Source organism: Aotus nancymaae, unplaced genomic scaffold, assembly GCF_030222135.1.
Source record: "Aotus nancymaae isolate 86718 unplaced genomic scaffold, 86718_ANA_hifiasm-v0.15.2.pri h1tg000046l, whole genome shotgun sequence".
Taxonomy (NCBI): Eukaryota; Metazoa; Chordata; class Mammalia; order Primates; family Aotidae; genus Aotus; species Aotus nancymaae.
In genome coordinates, this window is record NW_026988460.1 from 19,790,628 (window position 1) to 19,806,340 (window position 15,713).

At 37.0% G+C, this 15,713-nt stretch overlaps 1 protein-coding gene across 4 annotated transcripts in view; it reads right to left on the reverse strand.

Moving 5' to 3' along the window:
* RAD18 (RAD18 E3 ubiquitin protein ligase) overlaps positions 1 to 15,713 on the reverse strand; it is a 103,878-nt gene that overhangs the window by 22,280 nt on the left and 65,885 nt on the right. For all 4 annotated transcript variants that reach the window (XM_012471044.2, XM_012471035.3, XM_012471052.3 and 1 more), the window contains 2 exons: positions 8,881 to 9,021; positions 5,282 to 5,435 (listed from right to left, as the gene is read on the reverse strand). In XM_012471044.2, the coding sequence (XP_012326467.2) occupies positions 5,282 to 5,435; positions 8,881 to 9,021 (295 nt within the window). The remainder of the gene's footprint in view (positions 1 to 5,281; positions 5,436 to 8,880; positions 9,022 to 15,713) is intronic.

Here is a 15,713-nt window from a genome sequence, read left to right on the forward strand (position 1 = left end):
AAAAATTAAATAATAAAATACAGGAGGAATCATAGAAATAAGTTACAACACTGAATCCCACAAAGAAAAATGAAGCAAAAGACAAGCAACATTCCCTAAATGAAAATTTCCTCTACCACTTAAGCTTTAATTTGATTACAAGCTTGCTTGATAACAGAAACTGAGGGGTTGAGTATGAAGCTGGTGTTGAGACTGGTATGTCCTCAGCACAGCAAGGCCAACTCTACGTAATATACTCATTAATCTACCCTGAGAATGCCCAGTTGGACTGGATAAATAAAGACCACATATCTCTAGTATGCTATGATTCTCCTGAAGGAATTTGGTCTTGACTGGTGGTCCCTCCTAACTCTGAATCTTTTCCTGATTTCTATGGTATTACTTACCCTAATCAAATGGGCATCTCGCTTGATTAAGTTTCAGAGTCATTAAATAACAATGGCACTAAGCAATGATACACAATACTCTGTGACAGCCTTCTTTCAGGCTACCACCAACCAGTATTATAAGCCACTTTATCAGTTTCCAACTAGATTATTTAAATTATGTTTAAAGTGAGTCAGGGACCTTAATCATAAAATTGAAGACAACATTGATGGCAAGATGAAGCATTATTTTATCTGCCACTAAGAGAGAAAAAACTGAGGTCAACTTAACTATAATACTTCATTTTCACTTAGAATTTTTAATTTGTACATATCCAGAGAGTTAAACTTAGGTAGACATATTTTTAATTTATGCCATTATTGTACATATATTTTTAAAAACTGAATTAAATTGGCTAAACCATTCCTAAATTGTCTTCATATTCAGAACCCAACTCTACTTCATCATATTTTGACTCAGCATCTCTGATAACTGAGTTTTTCCATACAAACTCATCCTCTGCACCACCAAAAGCACCAGAGGTACAGCATTTCTCAAATGTACTAGACTACTGTTTCCAGGAATTTGATCTAAGGCACTGACATCCATTCTGCAAACTGAACTCATAATTTTCTTTCTTTCCTCAATCACACTGCATGTGTTGGAAGATAGGCAGTTTCTGTTAAAAGAGAGAAAGAAGTGTCTGACAAATTGACACCTGATATACCTTAGCAATATTCTTTTGCACTAGTTCATGCTGAACAGAATTACTCATGCGGGTAACACTTTGAAATTTCTTCCATTTTTTCCCAAGGGATTTGGCCCTTTCTCTTGCCCTCACTCTGTCACGTAACAAACAGGCAATCCTTTGCACACAGTTTATTAATATAATGTAACATGTCTTCATATACTTGTGGGTATCTTTCTTTCCTAGGTCCTGTAAGGCGCTTGACTGTTTGTCAAGAAAACATAGAATTGAGATCATTCACCCAATGATGAACATTATCTCCATAACATCAAACTTAAATATTGCTGCTCTGTTTTTGTGCTTTTCTTCATACATATTAACTTTTTTGGTTTCATTATTTTGTTGAAGACATATTACATGACTAACTAATATAATGCCAACAATACATGTAACCTAACCCAATGATGATACCATGAAGAGCTGTGATGTACACCCACTGGCAAATACTTCATGACTACAACCAGGCTGTCAGCAATTTTAAGTTATTGTTGATTATAAGACATATCACAATTTCAGATATTAAAATGTAAAACAGAAAGTGTATGTCTTAAAGTCAATAAAATGAGGGCTGTGAAAGCACTTCTAAAATGTCCAATCATTTAACTTATTTCTGTAAAGAAAAAAAATTTTTTCATAAAATATGTCCAGTCATAAGTCCTAATTTCCTGAATTAGGAAGAAAATTTAGTTGATTTGTTTTATGAAAGTATACCAATAATCGTATATTTATCAATGACTCTCACATGTATTATGTCATTTCATCTTCCTAATAGATCTGAGACATATTTTAATGTGCTTCTTAAAGGTATATAGAAATGGACTTCAAAAACTGAACCCAAAATCACCCAGCAGAACTTGACCTATAACCCATCAACTCAAAGTCAACTACTTTTCCTGCTACCCCATGGCTGCTTCCTGCTGCATGCTCACTCCTTGACAATCTACTCTTGAATCAGCTGCCAAGTGATCCATCTTGGTATTAAACCAATACCACTATTAAAGGTCCACTTCCTTCCCACTTTCCCTTTAGCCTTAGTTTCTAGGTCTTATATAAAAAATAGACTCTACCTTTTAAGCTTAAAGATCTTAGGATTGATAAAACAGCAGAACAATTCAGAAAGGGATATAAAGAAGAACCCAAATAAAATAAAAAAAGATTAAATTGGCTAAATTTACTACTTCCTGCTCATATTTAAGACATGACCACTGGAGGAGACACTGCCCACTTTCTCAAAGTAAGCCTGTTAAATCTTTATACACCATCACTAAAGCTAAGCTTCCACTGTGTGCAAGCAAACAATTTTTTTCCTTGTTAAAATTGCAATTGGAAACAATTATCCATCAACAAATGAGTAAATAAAATGTATATCCATACAATGAAATATTATTTGACAACAAAAAGTAATACAGTACTGAAACATGTACAATACAGATGAACTTTGAGAGCAAACTAAGTGAAAGAAGGCAGTATCAAAAGACCACATATTGTATGATTCCATTTATACAAAATGACCACAACAGTCAAACCTATAGAGACATAAAGTAGATCAGTGGTTGTCTAGGGCTTGGAGCAGGAGATTTGGGAAGAAATGGAGAATAACTGCTAATGAGTGCAGGGTTTCTTTTTGGGGTGATAAAAATGTTCTAAAATTGTGGTGATGGCTGTACAACTTTGTGAATATACTAAATACCACTGAATTGTACTCTTAAATAGTTAACTGAGGGGTATATGAATTGTATCTCAATAAGGCTTATTAGTATGTACTTCCACTGAGTCATGTACATGTGTGTGCATGCAGAAATATGCACATATATAACTATACTGTGAAACAGAATATTAGTGCTTACATTTTAAAGAACTGTTTGATGGGTTGATCCCTGCTAAACTGCTGTGTCTAGAATGGTGCTAGAACACGGTACATATTTGTTGAATGGCTGAGTGCAATAGTGTAATGTCAGACCCTGCTATTAACAGAGAACAAAGGTTAATCTAGCATCACTATACTTATGTTCAGTTGCTAACAAAATTCTCACCTTATAATATAGCATAAGGATACCCCATATGATTCCTATCAAGAAGAACTCATTAAAGATGAAAAAACTTTTAATCTTACCCAGAATCTTGGTCAGTAGAAAGATAAATAATGAGAAAAGGCTAATCCCTTAATGAAGTGGCAGCAGAACAATATGTGACTGGGGACAAGTGTGAAAGCACTTTTCAATTCTTTCAGTGAGCAATGAGTTACAACAATCAACCTTTGTATTAACCCATTTTAGTAAATTGACCCAGTAAGGTTTACTCCGTATTTCCCTCAGCCATATTTACTTTACCTTTTTTATTAAACCCAGAGACTGTCTACTGTTTGCTCTCCTAGTTCCTGAGCCATGGTATTCCTAAAAGCAATGGAATTTTCCCATAGTCCTCTCATAGTTCAGTGATACCAACAAGTCTGAATGAGGCAAAGACATCAACAAACTCACCCTATTTTCCATACTCTCAAAACCAGATAAAGACATCTGACTGCCTTGTGTTTCCCTTTCAGTTTCTGCCATTCCCAAATGTCCCAATTCATTATGGCATTCCGAAACATTCAAGAATCTAGTGACTATGGTTAAAATGTAACTCTTACTCCCCTGACTCTGATTTTTTTTCTATATTCCTAGATTTGTGTTTAAAACAAATACTGCACACCAGACTTGCAGGAATGGCCTGATCTAGGATAACAAGTGACACAACCGTGTGTTTTACCCTCAGTCAACTAGAAATGCAATTTTTTTTTACCTTGAAAACCTTTGGACTGAGATGGGAAGATTTTTCCTTCCTAATACTTGACTCTGACTAATTTGAAACTGTTTCCCAGGAATCCTACAAAAACAGTGGGTATACTCATAAAAGTTTATTCATCATTCCATTATTCAGATTAGAAATAGTTTATCATTCTAGAGCAGTGTTGCCAATTTTTAAATAAACTAACATAAAAGATTAAATAATTTCCAAGACACACTCACATTGACATACTACCATTTTAAATCAGTACAAGTCATTGAGAAAGCAACGCGTACCTATCGGAATGTCAATAAAGATAAGTGGCCAGGCATGGTGGCTCATGCCTTTTTAATCCCAGCACTTTGGGAGGCCAAGGTGGGTGGATCATTTGAGGTCAGGAGTTCGAGACCACCCTGGCCAACATGGTGAAACCCCATCTCTACTAAATATACAAAAAAAAAAAAAAAATAGCCAGGTGTGGTTGCACAGGCCTATAATCCCAGCCATTTGAGAGGCTGAGGCAGGAGAATCACCTGAACCTGTGAGGTGGAGGTTGTAGTGAGCCAAGATCACACCACTGCACTCCAGGCTGGATGACAGAGCAAGACATCATCTCAAAAAAAGAAAACAAAAGTATTCAATAGAAACAAAGGAAGAGCTTTACCACAGCATCAGGCATATAAATAGAACACTGGGGAAAATGTAGCACTCTAACAGAAACTGAAGGGTCTAGTAAATTATGGTACCACATAACAGAATAGTGTACTTGTTAAAAAGTAAGAATTATAAGCATAGTTGGTGCAAAATAACTGTGATTTCAATTACTTTTGCATCAACCTATAAAAACGTAATATTTATGACATAATAAGTGAAGGGCCAGAACAAAAAATGGTATGTGTGTATGCATGTGTGTATCAAATAAACCCTATATCATATTTTTAAAATATCCTTTCAAAATGATTCACTATCAAACTTCTCATTTTGAAAGCTTACCCATCTATTCTATTTACTCAGTTAAATTTTTCATTTTTTAACTCTCCTATGAGCCATTTTTAACTCTCCTTTCTGATCACCTCTGTTTTCCAATACAGTTGTTTTTATCTCCTTCACTCATTGTCTTGATGCAAATTTCACTGCCTATCATGCTTTCTTTCCCAACGGTAGGAAAAATATCTATATAAAGGCTACAGAGATCAAAGTCACTCTATGATCCCTGCACTACCTTCCCAAATCCTGCCTTGTTATCACTGTGAAAATGACCCAGCAGTAAAATGGGACAGAAATGTAAGGCTGACACATCATACCATGCCTCAAAACTACTTCCTAATTATTTCTGTCTATCTGTCTACATGTGCATATGAAGTAGATATTTAAAATAATCAACTACTGCATGTTTGTTACCTATTGCACGAATCTGATTCTGGTGAAGAAAGAACTTCTTGAATATCAGTACAACTAGAAGAATCCTCTTCTCTGTCAGGTTCTAATTTCTCTGGGGAGTCCAGCTTTGATTGAGAAAAGTGGTTTGTTACTGAGGTCATATTATCTTCCTGTCCTAAAAAGGAAAAAATAAATTAAAAAAAAAATTTAAGAGTACCTTAAAATCTACAACTTCCATATGCCTATTACTTCTGCAACACTTAATACTGCCATTTGCACTTAGTAAAGTTGAAGTATATGTCACATTGATTCCAAAACTCCAGTGACAACCGGAGAGCAAGAATTAACAGTACAATGGTGCTATCTAATTATACTGTCCAGCCCATGTTTTTCCAAGATTAACTAATTTTAAAATAAAATTTATTTTAAAACCAGGAGCAGGAAGAAATCTTGTCATTCTAATGAAGCATCTGTTAAGACATTAATAAGGATAAACCAACATAAGAAGTATAACCAAAAAAAGACTACAGATTCAACTAAGACAACCACAATATTTGTCACTATTATATGACAGTGAATCTATCTGGACATTTTACTAAACCTGTTAAATAGAATCTAATTATTCTCTATGGAAAAGGACAACTAATCAGACATAAGGAATATTTCCATTTGATCCAATACACATCACATTTCCAGGCATTCTTTGTCATATTCTTAGCTTTTGAGGTCTCTTATTGCAGATAAAATAAAGGCCCCAAAAAGCTGGAAGGATGCAGTGTTTACAAAAACATGTCATATGGATATGGCCAATTTTCTACAAATATGAGTGAGAAGAGTATCTGTGAAAGAGTCTTTAGTGGCGAGAATTCTCCCACTCATCATCAACTCTGCTGGGATTTTCATCTGTGCTATCTTTAACTTTCAGGAACTGAGGAGGTACTTCAGGTGCAAGCTACACGTGCTAATAGTACAGAACTCCTTTCAGGTGTTTCCTCACAGAAAAACGGAGCTTTCACACAGCACTCCTCAAGCACTTATAGAGGCAAGTGGTCTTCAACAAAGCACACTAATAATTGTCAAGGTTTGGTTATACACAGAGAATTTATGGGGAAAGAATAGAACAAATTCTTCAAAAAACCTTGCCAAGTTCATACAGTCAAAATTTTTTCAGATATAGTTCTAAGTTTTTGTTACACTGGGAGAACAGCATACTACACAAGAGTATAATTCCTAAAAAATATGTTCCTAATGTCATCTGGCTATCAATAAGTTATTATTAGCAAAACAAAACAGCACCCTCTAACGTATATCTGGAAAAGGGAAGAAGAAGTTAGGCAGGATGACCATCCCGAACCTCTAGGAACTCCTCTTGTAAATAGATACCAGGATCACATTAAGAGGAGCCTATCACCCAGTCAACTCAGTTCACACGGGCACTATATTACTCAACTAGTGAGGAGCATGCAAGCAAGCTGGCAAGCCAGGGAACAAAAATTCAACTTAAAACAATCTTTTGATTTTGCACATTGTCTGTATTCTTCTCTTACTTCTTCCACTCTTACATAAACTTCTAGAAGATATATTCCCTCTTGGGGACAAACAGTATTCAATAATTTGTAGGCATAAAAAATCAGTTATCCTTCCTATCTACCCTTAGATTTCAGAATGCTCTGATGATTCAACTTAAAACAGTATTTTGGTTTTGCACACTGTCTGTATTCAATGGGAGAATAGCTACTATACAAGAGTATAATTCCTAAAAGTTTGCTCCTAATGTCATCTGGCTATCAAGTCAAATAGAGCCCCAAGAGTGAGGCTCAAACATCAGAGTTCCCTAGAGACACACAACAAAAACAGGCTAAGTTTTCACTTGAGAGAATATGCAACTTGTTCACTTACATGATCACTTCAATGTCTGTTCTAAAGAGGAAAAATTATACTGGTTGTATGATGCTATAAAAAAACTTTTCAGTCAGTCTGTGTCTGTCTTCATCTCTCTCACATTCCTTACCCTCTCAAACATCTCATTCATGCACAGCAACCTAAAAGCAGCAATCACCTTTGAACCCAAGAAAAAGCAGTATTTATGTTCATAAATACATACAAGTCATCAATGATATTCAAGAGAGGTTCAACTAGTAAAAAAAAAAAGTTTTATTAATGGAAAATATTCACTCAGGTTTCCTCAAGTGCTAAACTAGTCTCTAGAAACATCCTTTAACAATTGCATGAACAAGTTCAAGTTGTTCAAAGACCATGAGTTACATACTGAGGCAGCACTTTATGCACAAACTGCTTATTAATTTAGTCACTAGGAAATGCAAATCAATACCACAATGACATACCACTTCACATGTACAATTTTTTAAAAATTTAAAAATCAGAAAATAACAAGTATTGATAAGGATGTAAAGAAATTGGAACCCTCAAGCATTGCTGGTGGGAATATAAGATAATACAGCCACTATGGAAAAGTTTGATGATTCCTCAAAAGCTTAAACATAGAACCAGCATATGAATCAGAAATCCTACTCCAAGGTATATGCAAAGGAACTGAAAGCTAGAACTTAGATATTTGAGCACCAATGCTCACAGCAACATTATTCACAATAACCGAAAGGTGGAAATAACCATAACAGATAAATGGATAAATAAAATACGGCATATACGTACTACAGAATACTGTTTAATCATAACAAGAAATGAAATTTTAAAATATGCTACAACGTTGATGGACTCTGAAAACATTATGCTTAGAGAAAAAAGCCAACACACAAAGACAAATATTGTACAATTCCATTTATATGAGGTACCTGGAATGGGCAAACTCATAGACACAAAAAATGGAATTGTTATTACCAGGGCTATGAGGCAGAGGGGATGGGAGAGTTGCTACTTAATGAGTAGAGTTTGTGCTGGGAATGATGAAAATGTTTTGGATACAGACAATGGTGATAGTTACATAATACTGTGAATGTATTTAATGCCAATGACTTGTATATTTATGAAGGGTTAAAAAGATAAACACTGTGTTATGAAATATAAAATATAAACCAAAATATAAAAAACATACTAAAGAATTTTCTTGCACACTTTCCCCCATTATGATTCTTTTCTGTTCACTGGTCCAAAGCCCAGGCAATAGAATTAGAATATTAATTTCAAATTTTAAAATGGGTCAAAGTTAAAGAATGTGCTCTGTATTAGCCTACCAGGTATATTAGCTTTAGATTGTTTGGCAAAACATTTCGACCAAAGTAAACATTAGTGTTTTATCACAAAAATAATTCACTCTCTTTATAGAATCTCTCAGGATCTCCACCAATAAATTCTATACCTAGAAAACATCCTCAAGCTTAAATAACTAAGAAATGATTTATCATTACCTGAAAGGATGATAGACAAAAAGAGATTGTTTCTTCAGGACATTCTTTCAATCATTTTCCCCATAGTGATAAATCTAGTTTACAAACTGCTACATGAAGTTTGTCTAAAAATACTTTTTCTCATTTCAAAAAACTAAGAACTCCAAAGTAAATTTCTTTGGTTTAATTTTCTTTTCATATTAAAAGTAAATAATGAAATTCAACATATATCTGTTTTTAATTATAGTCTCTTACCCATGCATACAGAAGATAGCTTTTCTGTAGATTCATCTTCTTTTGTTATTGTTACTGTTTTTTGTGACATTCCAACAGTTTTCTTGTATCCTTTCCTAGCTTGATCCACCAGAAGCTGAAATTCACTCTTATGTTTTTTACCTGAAATTCAAAAGATCTTCTCAGTAAAGCTAGGACTATGAAAGTTAACCATCTACAACTGACAAACTAAATATCAAGAGACGTACAAGGGACAGGCACAGTGGCTCATGCCTGTAATCCCAGCACTTTGGGAAGCTGAAGTGGGTGGATCACTTGACAGGAGCTCGAGACCAGCCTGGCCAACATGGTGAAGCCCCATCTTTGCTAAAAATACAAAAAAAAATTTGCCAGGTGTGGTATCACGTGCCTGTAATCCCAGCTACTTAGGAGGCTGAGGCACGAGAATCACTTGAACCTGAAAGGCAGAGGTTGCAGTGAGCCAAGATCGTGCCACTACACTCCAGCCTGGGCAACAGAGTGTGATTCTGTCTCAAAACAAAAACAAAAAACAGAGGTATACAAGCTTGCTCAAGAATAGCATCCTTAGGAATCACTTGCAATAAATTTAGAAGTTGCCAAGCATAAGAATACAAAGGGCTGCAGGGCCATGGAAGCTCCTTTTTATCTTTTCCCTTTCTCAAATACAAATATGGAAACATGATATTCCTAGTTTGCTACTCTAGGTTTCTTCCCAAACCTAGAGAGGCTTTTACATAATAATAAGAGCATGAAAGATCCCCACTTTCTTTGTTCCCTGGCTTGCCAGCTTGCTTGCATGCTCCTCACTAGTTGAGTAATATAGTGCCCGTGTGAACTGAGTTGACTGGGTGATAGGCTCCTCTTAATGTGATCCTGGTATCTATTTACAAGAGGAGTTCCTAGAGATTCAGGATGGTCACCCACTTCCTTAAATATACACAAATGATACCATTCTAACTTCCAAGATACAAGAGTACTAAAAGTATTCACGGAATCTAAAATAGAAGCCTCTAGGAAAGTTGAATGATAATAACAAAGGATATCCACTCCAGCTCTGCTTTTTTACTTCTTCACATTTCTGGCCTGTTTCCCAGTACAGTCCCTTTAAGATTCTAAGACCTCTCCCAACCAATTCTACCTTATCTTAGGATATTATACTAACTCTAATCTTTATTTACTACAATTTTAACACCTTTGATATAATTAACCCTGACCTCAAGATCATTATTAATGTACCAATTTGTTCAATAAAGAGCAGCCAGTCATCATTACTGCATGAACTTTAAGGCCATCTATTTGTGATTCTGAACCATGGTTCAAACAGCTGAGGGTGCAGTTTACTTTTCCAGCAACGTTAAACACTTAGTCCACAATCCAAAGTAATGTCATAAATCCTGTAAAATTTTTAGAGCGAACCATACTACAAATGGTTAAAACAAAATTTTGACACTGTTTTCATACAAAATCCAACAATGTACTTTTTATCACTTGGTTTCTTCCATTTTCCTCAGCACAACACTAAGGTGTAGGGAATATACTGGGTGTAGGGAAAAAATTGTGCTTCAGTTGAACTATGGCATTGTCTAAATCTACTCTCCCAGGATTCCAGCCATTCACTGGTATAATTGTATGTTGTAGATAACTGAGAGCAATGGAAAATAATTCTTGTCTACAGATATGCAAAATCCTATTGGGTGGAGGTTAATTGACTTCCCTCCTCCAGTGTGGAAGAAGCCAGTTTTTTTGCCCAATTACACATTCATTTCAATGTTCCTGATATATAAGTGCCATTACTCTTTGGATCCTTCTTTGATCACCTCATACTATCAGTCCTCTTTCTACTAGTAAGTTTAAATCTTTAATAAAAACACATGCTCATTTTATATCCATATGAGAATGTTACTTGTTTTTGAAAATTATCTTTTAACACAAGAAAACACTAAATTACGATGCACAACAAGGAAGAAAATAGCTGGATTCCTATACGTGAATATTGACAGGCACAGCAAAGACATTCAGGAAAGAATGCTCCTAATTACTATATATTTATGTGTATGGTACATATATGAAAACTTCTAGTGAAACTAATGCGTTGGTGTGTAAAATGTTTGGTACATTTTAAATAAGAGACTAATTAAAATGTCAGCAAAAGAAATCTATGCTGGCTGTAAGGATTGCTGGAAAAAACTAACTCTTTAGAAACAAGTGAGATCCTATCTAGATATACAAGCTAGGTAATTTCTTTTAAGTCCTATTTCACTCTACGCGCTTGAGGATAATTTCTTTGGCTCCTTGGAATCAGTGGGCTAACACTACCACCATCATTATGTAGTTTCTATTAGGCGAGGGTAACACAGTACTGTAGGATCTACATAATTTAGTTAAACCAGGTCTAAGCCACTTTTCTACTAAGGCCACGCCACTGTATACATAAAGACTGTAGATTTAAGAATTAGTCAAGAAATTTGCTAAAGTAGTCACATTAACAGTTAAGGAGGCTTAATGACTTATTATCTCTGAAGTAATAAAATCCCAGATTTAAATGTAATTACCCCACAGCTAGGCTGGAAACCAAAAGTAAATGGCAGCTACTACTCTGGCTTTAGCCAGAGAATTCCTGTAACTCCTGCTCAGAAAATGAAGTATGTCAACAGATCAAGACTAGTAACATTGTTCCCAATTAACCTCTTTACTTCATTTTAGAAGTTTTGCCATTTGGCAAGTACTATAGAGTTTAAAATCTCAGTTCTGGTGGGTATATGTCCCGAAAGTATTTTTCTTTTTTTTTTTTTTGAGACGGAGTCTCACTCTGTCACCAGGCTGGAGTGCAGTGGCGAAATCTCGGCTCACTGCAACCTCCACCTCCCGGGTTCAAGCAATCCTCCTGTCTCAGCCTCCTGAGTAGGTGGTACTACAGGTGCGAACCACCATGCCCAGGAAATTTTTTGTATTTTTAGTAGAGATGGGGTTTCACCATGTTGGCCAGGATAGTCTCGATCTCTCAATCTCATGATCCGCCCACCTCAGCCTCCGAAAGTGCTGGGATTACAGGACTGAGTCACCATGCCTGGCCTGCCTATTAAAAGTTTTTTTTTTTTTCTTTTTTTCTTTTTGAGACAGAGTTTCGCTCTTGTCACCCAGGCTGGAGTGCAATGGCGCAATCTCGGCTCACTGCAACCTCCACCTCCTGGGTTCAAGCAATTCTCCTATCTCAGCCTCCTGAGTAGCTGGGATTACAGGCACGCGCCACCATGCCCAGCTAATTTTTTGTATTTTTAGTAGAGACGGGGTTTCACCATATTGACCAGGATGATCTCGATCTGTTGACCTCGTGATCCACCCGCCTCGGCCTCCCAAAGTGCTGGGATTACAGGCATGAGCCACCGCGCACGGCCCCTCTTAAAAGTTTTAAGTGGCTTAGCTAGTTGTGGGAATGTCCACGATTAGGTACAAGTTCAACCAACTCATTTCTCCCAGATTTTAAATACTCGAATCATACCATCCTTTGTACCTCTCCAAGTTTAAATGTAATCTTTTTTAGGACCAAGTCAAGGCCTTCACTCCCTGATCACTTTAACTACTCTTCTTCAGACCAGCCCTTACAGTCAGAGTGTCTCTGGGTCTGCCCAAGAATGCAGAACCCAGTAGTACAAAAGACTAAAAGGATCTCTCAAGAGTGGAATAGATGCATACCCTTCTACAGTGATGCCACTGAGATACTTACTCGTCTACTTTAATCAAGAAATGAGTTTGGAGTCAGTGTTTTCCAAAGTAAAATCCCACATATTTCTTTCACCATGACATCACCTATGAGAGCCAGGCAGTTAAACATGGATGAAGAGTTTAACAGTTATGGCTAATGTTCACTACAGGCTTATTCTATTCATCTAGCCCTGAACTGAGTAGTAACACTTGAATTTCATGATTATTCTCAAATGGGCATTCAATACTGCTAAACAACTCTTCCACCTTTCTCTAGTAAAATTTGCTCTACTATTCTTCAAAATGTCTGTCTCACACTTTCTTCTCTTCATTCAAATATTCAACACTCCCCATGTGGCCCCTTCTTAGTTGGCCTCACACTACTTTGAAAAATATAGAATCATTCTAACAGAAACTCTGTCATCTTCCAACCACCAGTATACCTTGTCTGTGCACTTATGATCTACTTCCCTTGTTCTTACCATGAAACAATTGTCCTTGCTATAATTAAAGGCTAACACCTAACTTATGCTCAGGATTCCATCATGAAGCTGTGAACAGGGAGACTGTGCCTTCAAACCTAGAGTGTGAATTATGAAAACAACTCAGTAAATCTAGAACCAGCATTTTGTTCTTAACTAAATAAAGAGAATAGAATGCAACGTGTTAAAGATGGAAAAGGTAAATACTATTTTGTGAAACATTTGTTTCAGTCACATGCATGTATATAGTTAGTAGTGATATAAAATGTGTCTCTCACTGTGGGTTGTAGTCAAAAAGGTCAGAAAGCCAGAATTAAGTATCTCCCAATTTAAAAAACAAACTTAAAAAAACAAGCAAACAAAACCCTCACTTTACCCAACACCTACCTCCAGCTATGACCCTATTTTTCTGTTCTCCTTAACACAGTAAAACCTCCCCAAAGATTCGTCTACCTTAACGGTCTCATTTCCTCACCACCAACTTGGTCTCACTCAATCAACTCTAAGCACTTCTGACTTCTCTAATCAGACTGGTCTCCTCTTTTGCTGCTTCCAAGCTGTGAAAGCCCTGTTCCCTTCTAGCTCTATGAAATGTAATGTTGCCCATTCACAGCAACATTTAGCATAAGTCATGATTTGTTTTCTCTCTATCTCAGAAATCACAGTCCTATGCTACCTGTTTCCCATTATCTGAAAAACCATTAAACATTCAACTGGTCTTCTAGGTTTTTTTTTTTTTTTTTTTTTTTAATGGAGGAGAGTAAATATAGTCTCCGTTATTCCATCTGGGCTAAGAGAAATCTCCATTTTTATTTTTTGGTGAGGGGGAAATTGTTTTTTTTTAATCAAAATGTGTTATTTATGCTAACATGTAATGGGTTTATTGTTAATATTTTTGAAATAGCTTGGCTTTAATTTCTTCTTTGACCTATGGGTTATTTTGAAATGGATTATTTAATTTCCAAATATTTGGTGACTTTCCCAAGGGCTTTGTTACTGATTTCTAATTTAATTTCATTGTGGTCAGAGAACATATTTTGCATGCCAAATGAACACTCAAGGTGAACTCTCTGCAGATCACTGAATTTTTCCTTCCAGTACTCTGTCCTGCAAACTCTAACTCCTTTGGTTCTTCTGATCTCTCAGCTCTCTCTCCTTAGAGTCTTCAGGCTCTGCCTGGAATACACACTTGCCCATACTACCAGGAAACTCTATGATAAGGCTGTTCACATTTTTTGCTTATCTCTTAAGGATCCCTGTCCTTTGGAGCCCAATGGCCAGTATCTTGAAAACTGCTATTTCATATGTTTTATACATTCATTTTGCTTGTTTTGGGTAGAAAAGTAAATGAAGTTATTACATGGCTCGAAACAGATGTCCTCTAAGTTTTAATTGATAATGTGATCCATATCAATAGATATGACCCATATAAACAAAAAATTCTTGTGATACAGAATCGCTGGGCTCCTGGCTAAACTCCACCCTCAAGCCCAGAACCTTGGCCCTAAGTGAAAACAGCTGACCCTGTTCCTCCACCCAAATATTGCCCTTTTTGGTCTGCCACACCCCTATACTGTGGCCATAAAAACACTTCAGCTGGCTGAGCAACACAAGTGGGTGATGCAAGCAGTCAGGGATGCAAGCTGCTGAGCATCAGGGATACAAGCTGCTGAACGTCGGAGACTATGGACAGATACAGCTAACATCAGATGGTGCAGCGTCAGGGAAAGATTAACTTCTCCCACCATCCCCCTTCCAACTCCCATCCGCTGAGAGCCATCACCCAGTAAAATCCTCCACATACACTACCCTTTAATCCATTTGTGCAACCTCATTTTTCTAAGATGCCAGACAAGAACCTGTGTGTTGAAAGGGCAAAGGCTTGGACACTGCTACGGGGCCTACACAGAGCCTGCTCCCACCAGAGAGGAGCAACCAGCCAGTTCCAGCATTCATTCCCTCTTGCAAGGAGTGGTCAGCAGTGGGCTGAGTGAAAGGAGCAACCAGTTCCTGCCCACAAAGGGGGTCAAGGGAACTAACCCATCTCATAAGGGGGCTCATCCAGGATATGACAAAGGGTGAGTTAAAATGTGGAATTGTTCGATCTGTCTCTTGTCCAAGACCCTGCCACCTCTCTCTTTCCTTTGGGTAAAAGGAATGTTGGCTCTGTTTCCCTTCATGGAGGTTTAGCTGGTCTGAACTGGGATAGAGATACAGTGATCAAAGGAACCCATTTCCAGAGAGCAAGAGGCTTTCCCTGAGGCCCCCAACTCACCCCCAACATTCACTTTAAGTTTTTTTTCTTTTCTAAGTGAGAGAGTATTTTCATACCTCGGGACTCTGCTTATGATAGGGAAACGACAGAGGAGCCACCCCTAAGGTCATTAGGACGAGCCCTAATCCAATATGACTGATATGTTTATAAAAGGGGGAAATTTGGACACAGAGACACACATAGAGGGAAGATGATGTCAAGAGACATAGGAAGAAGATGGCCACCTACAGCCAAGGAGAGAGGCCTAGAATAGACCCTTCCTGCATGGCCCTGAGAAGCTTGGGACACCTTGACCTTGGACTTCTAGCTTCCAGAACTGTAAGACAATAAATTTGTTATTTAAGCCATGCAGTCTGTGTGCAGTAATTTGCTAT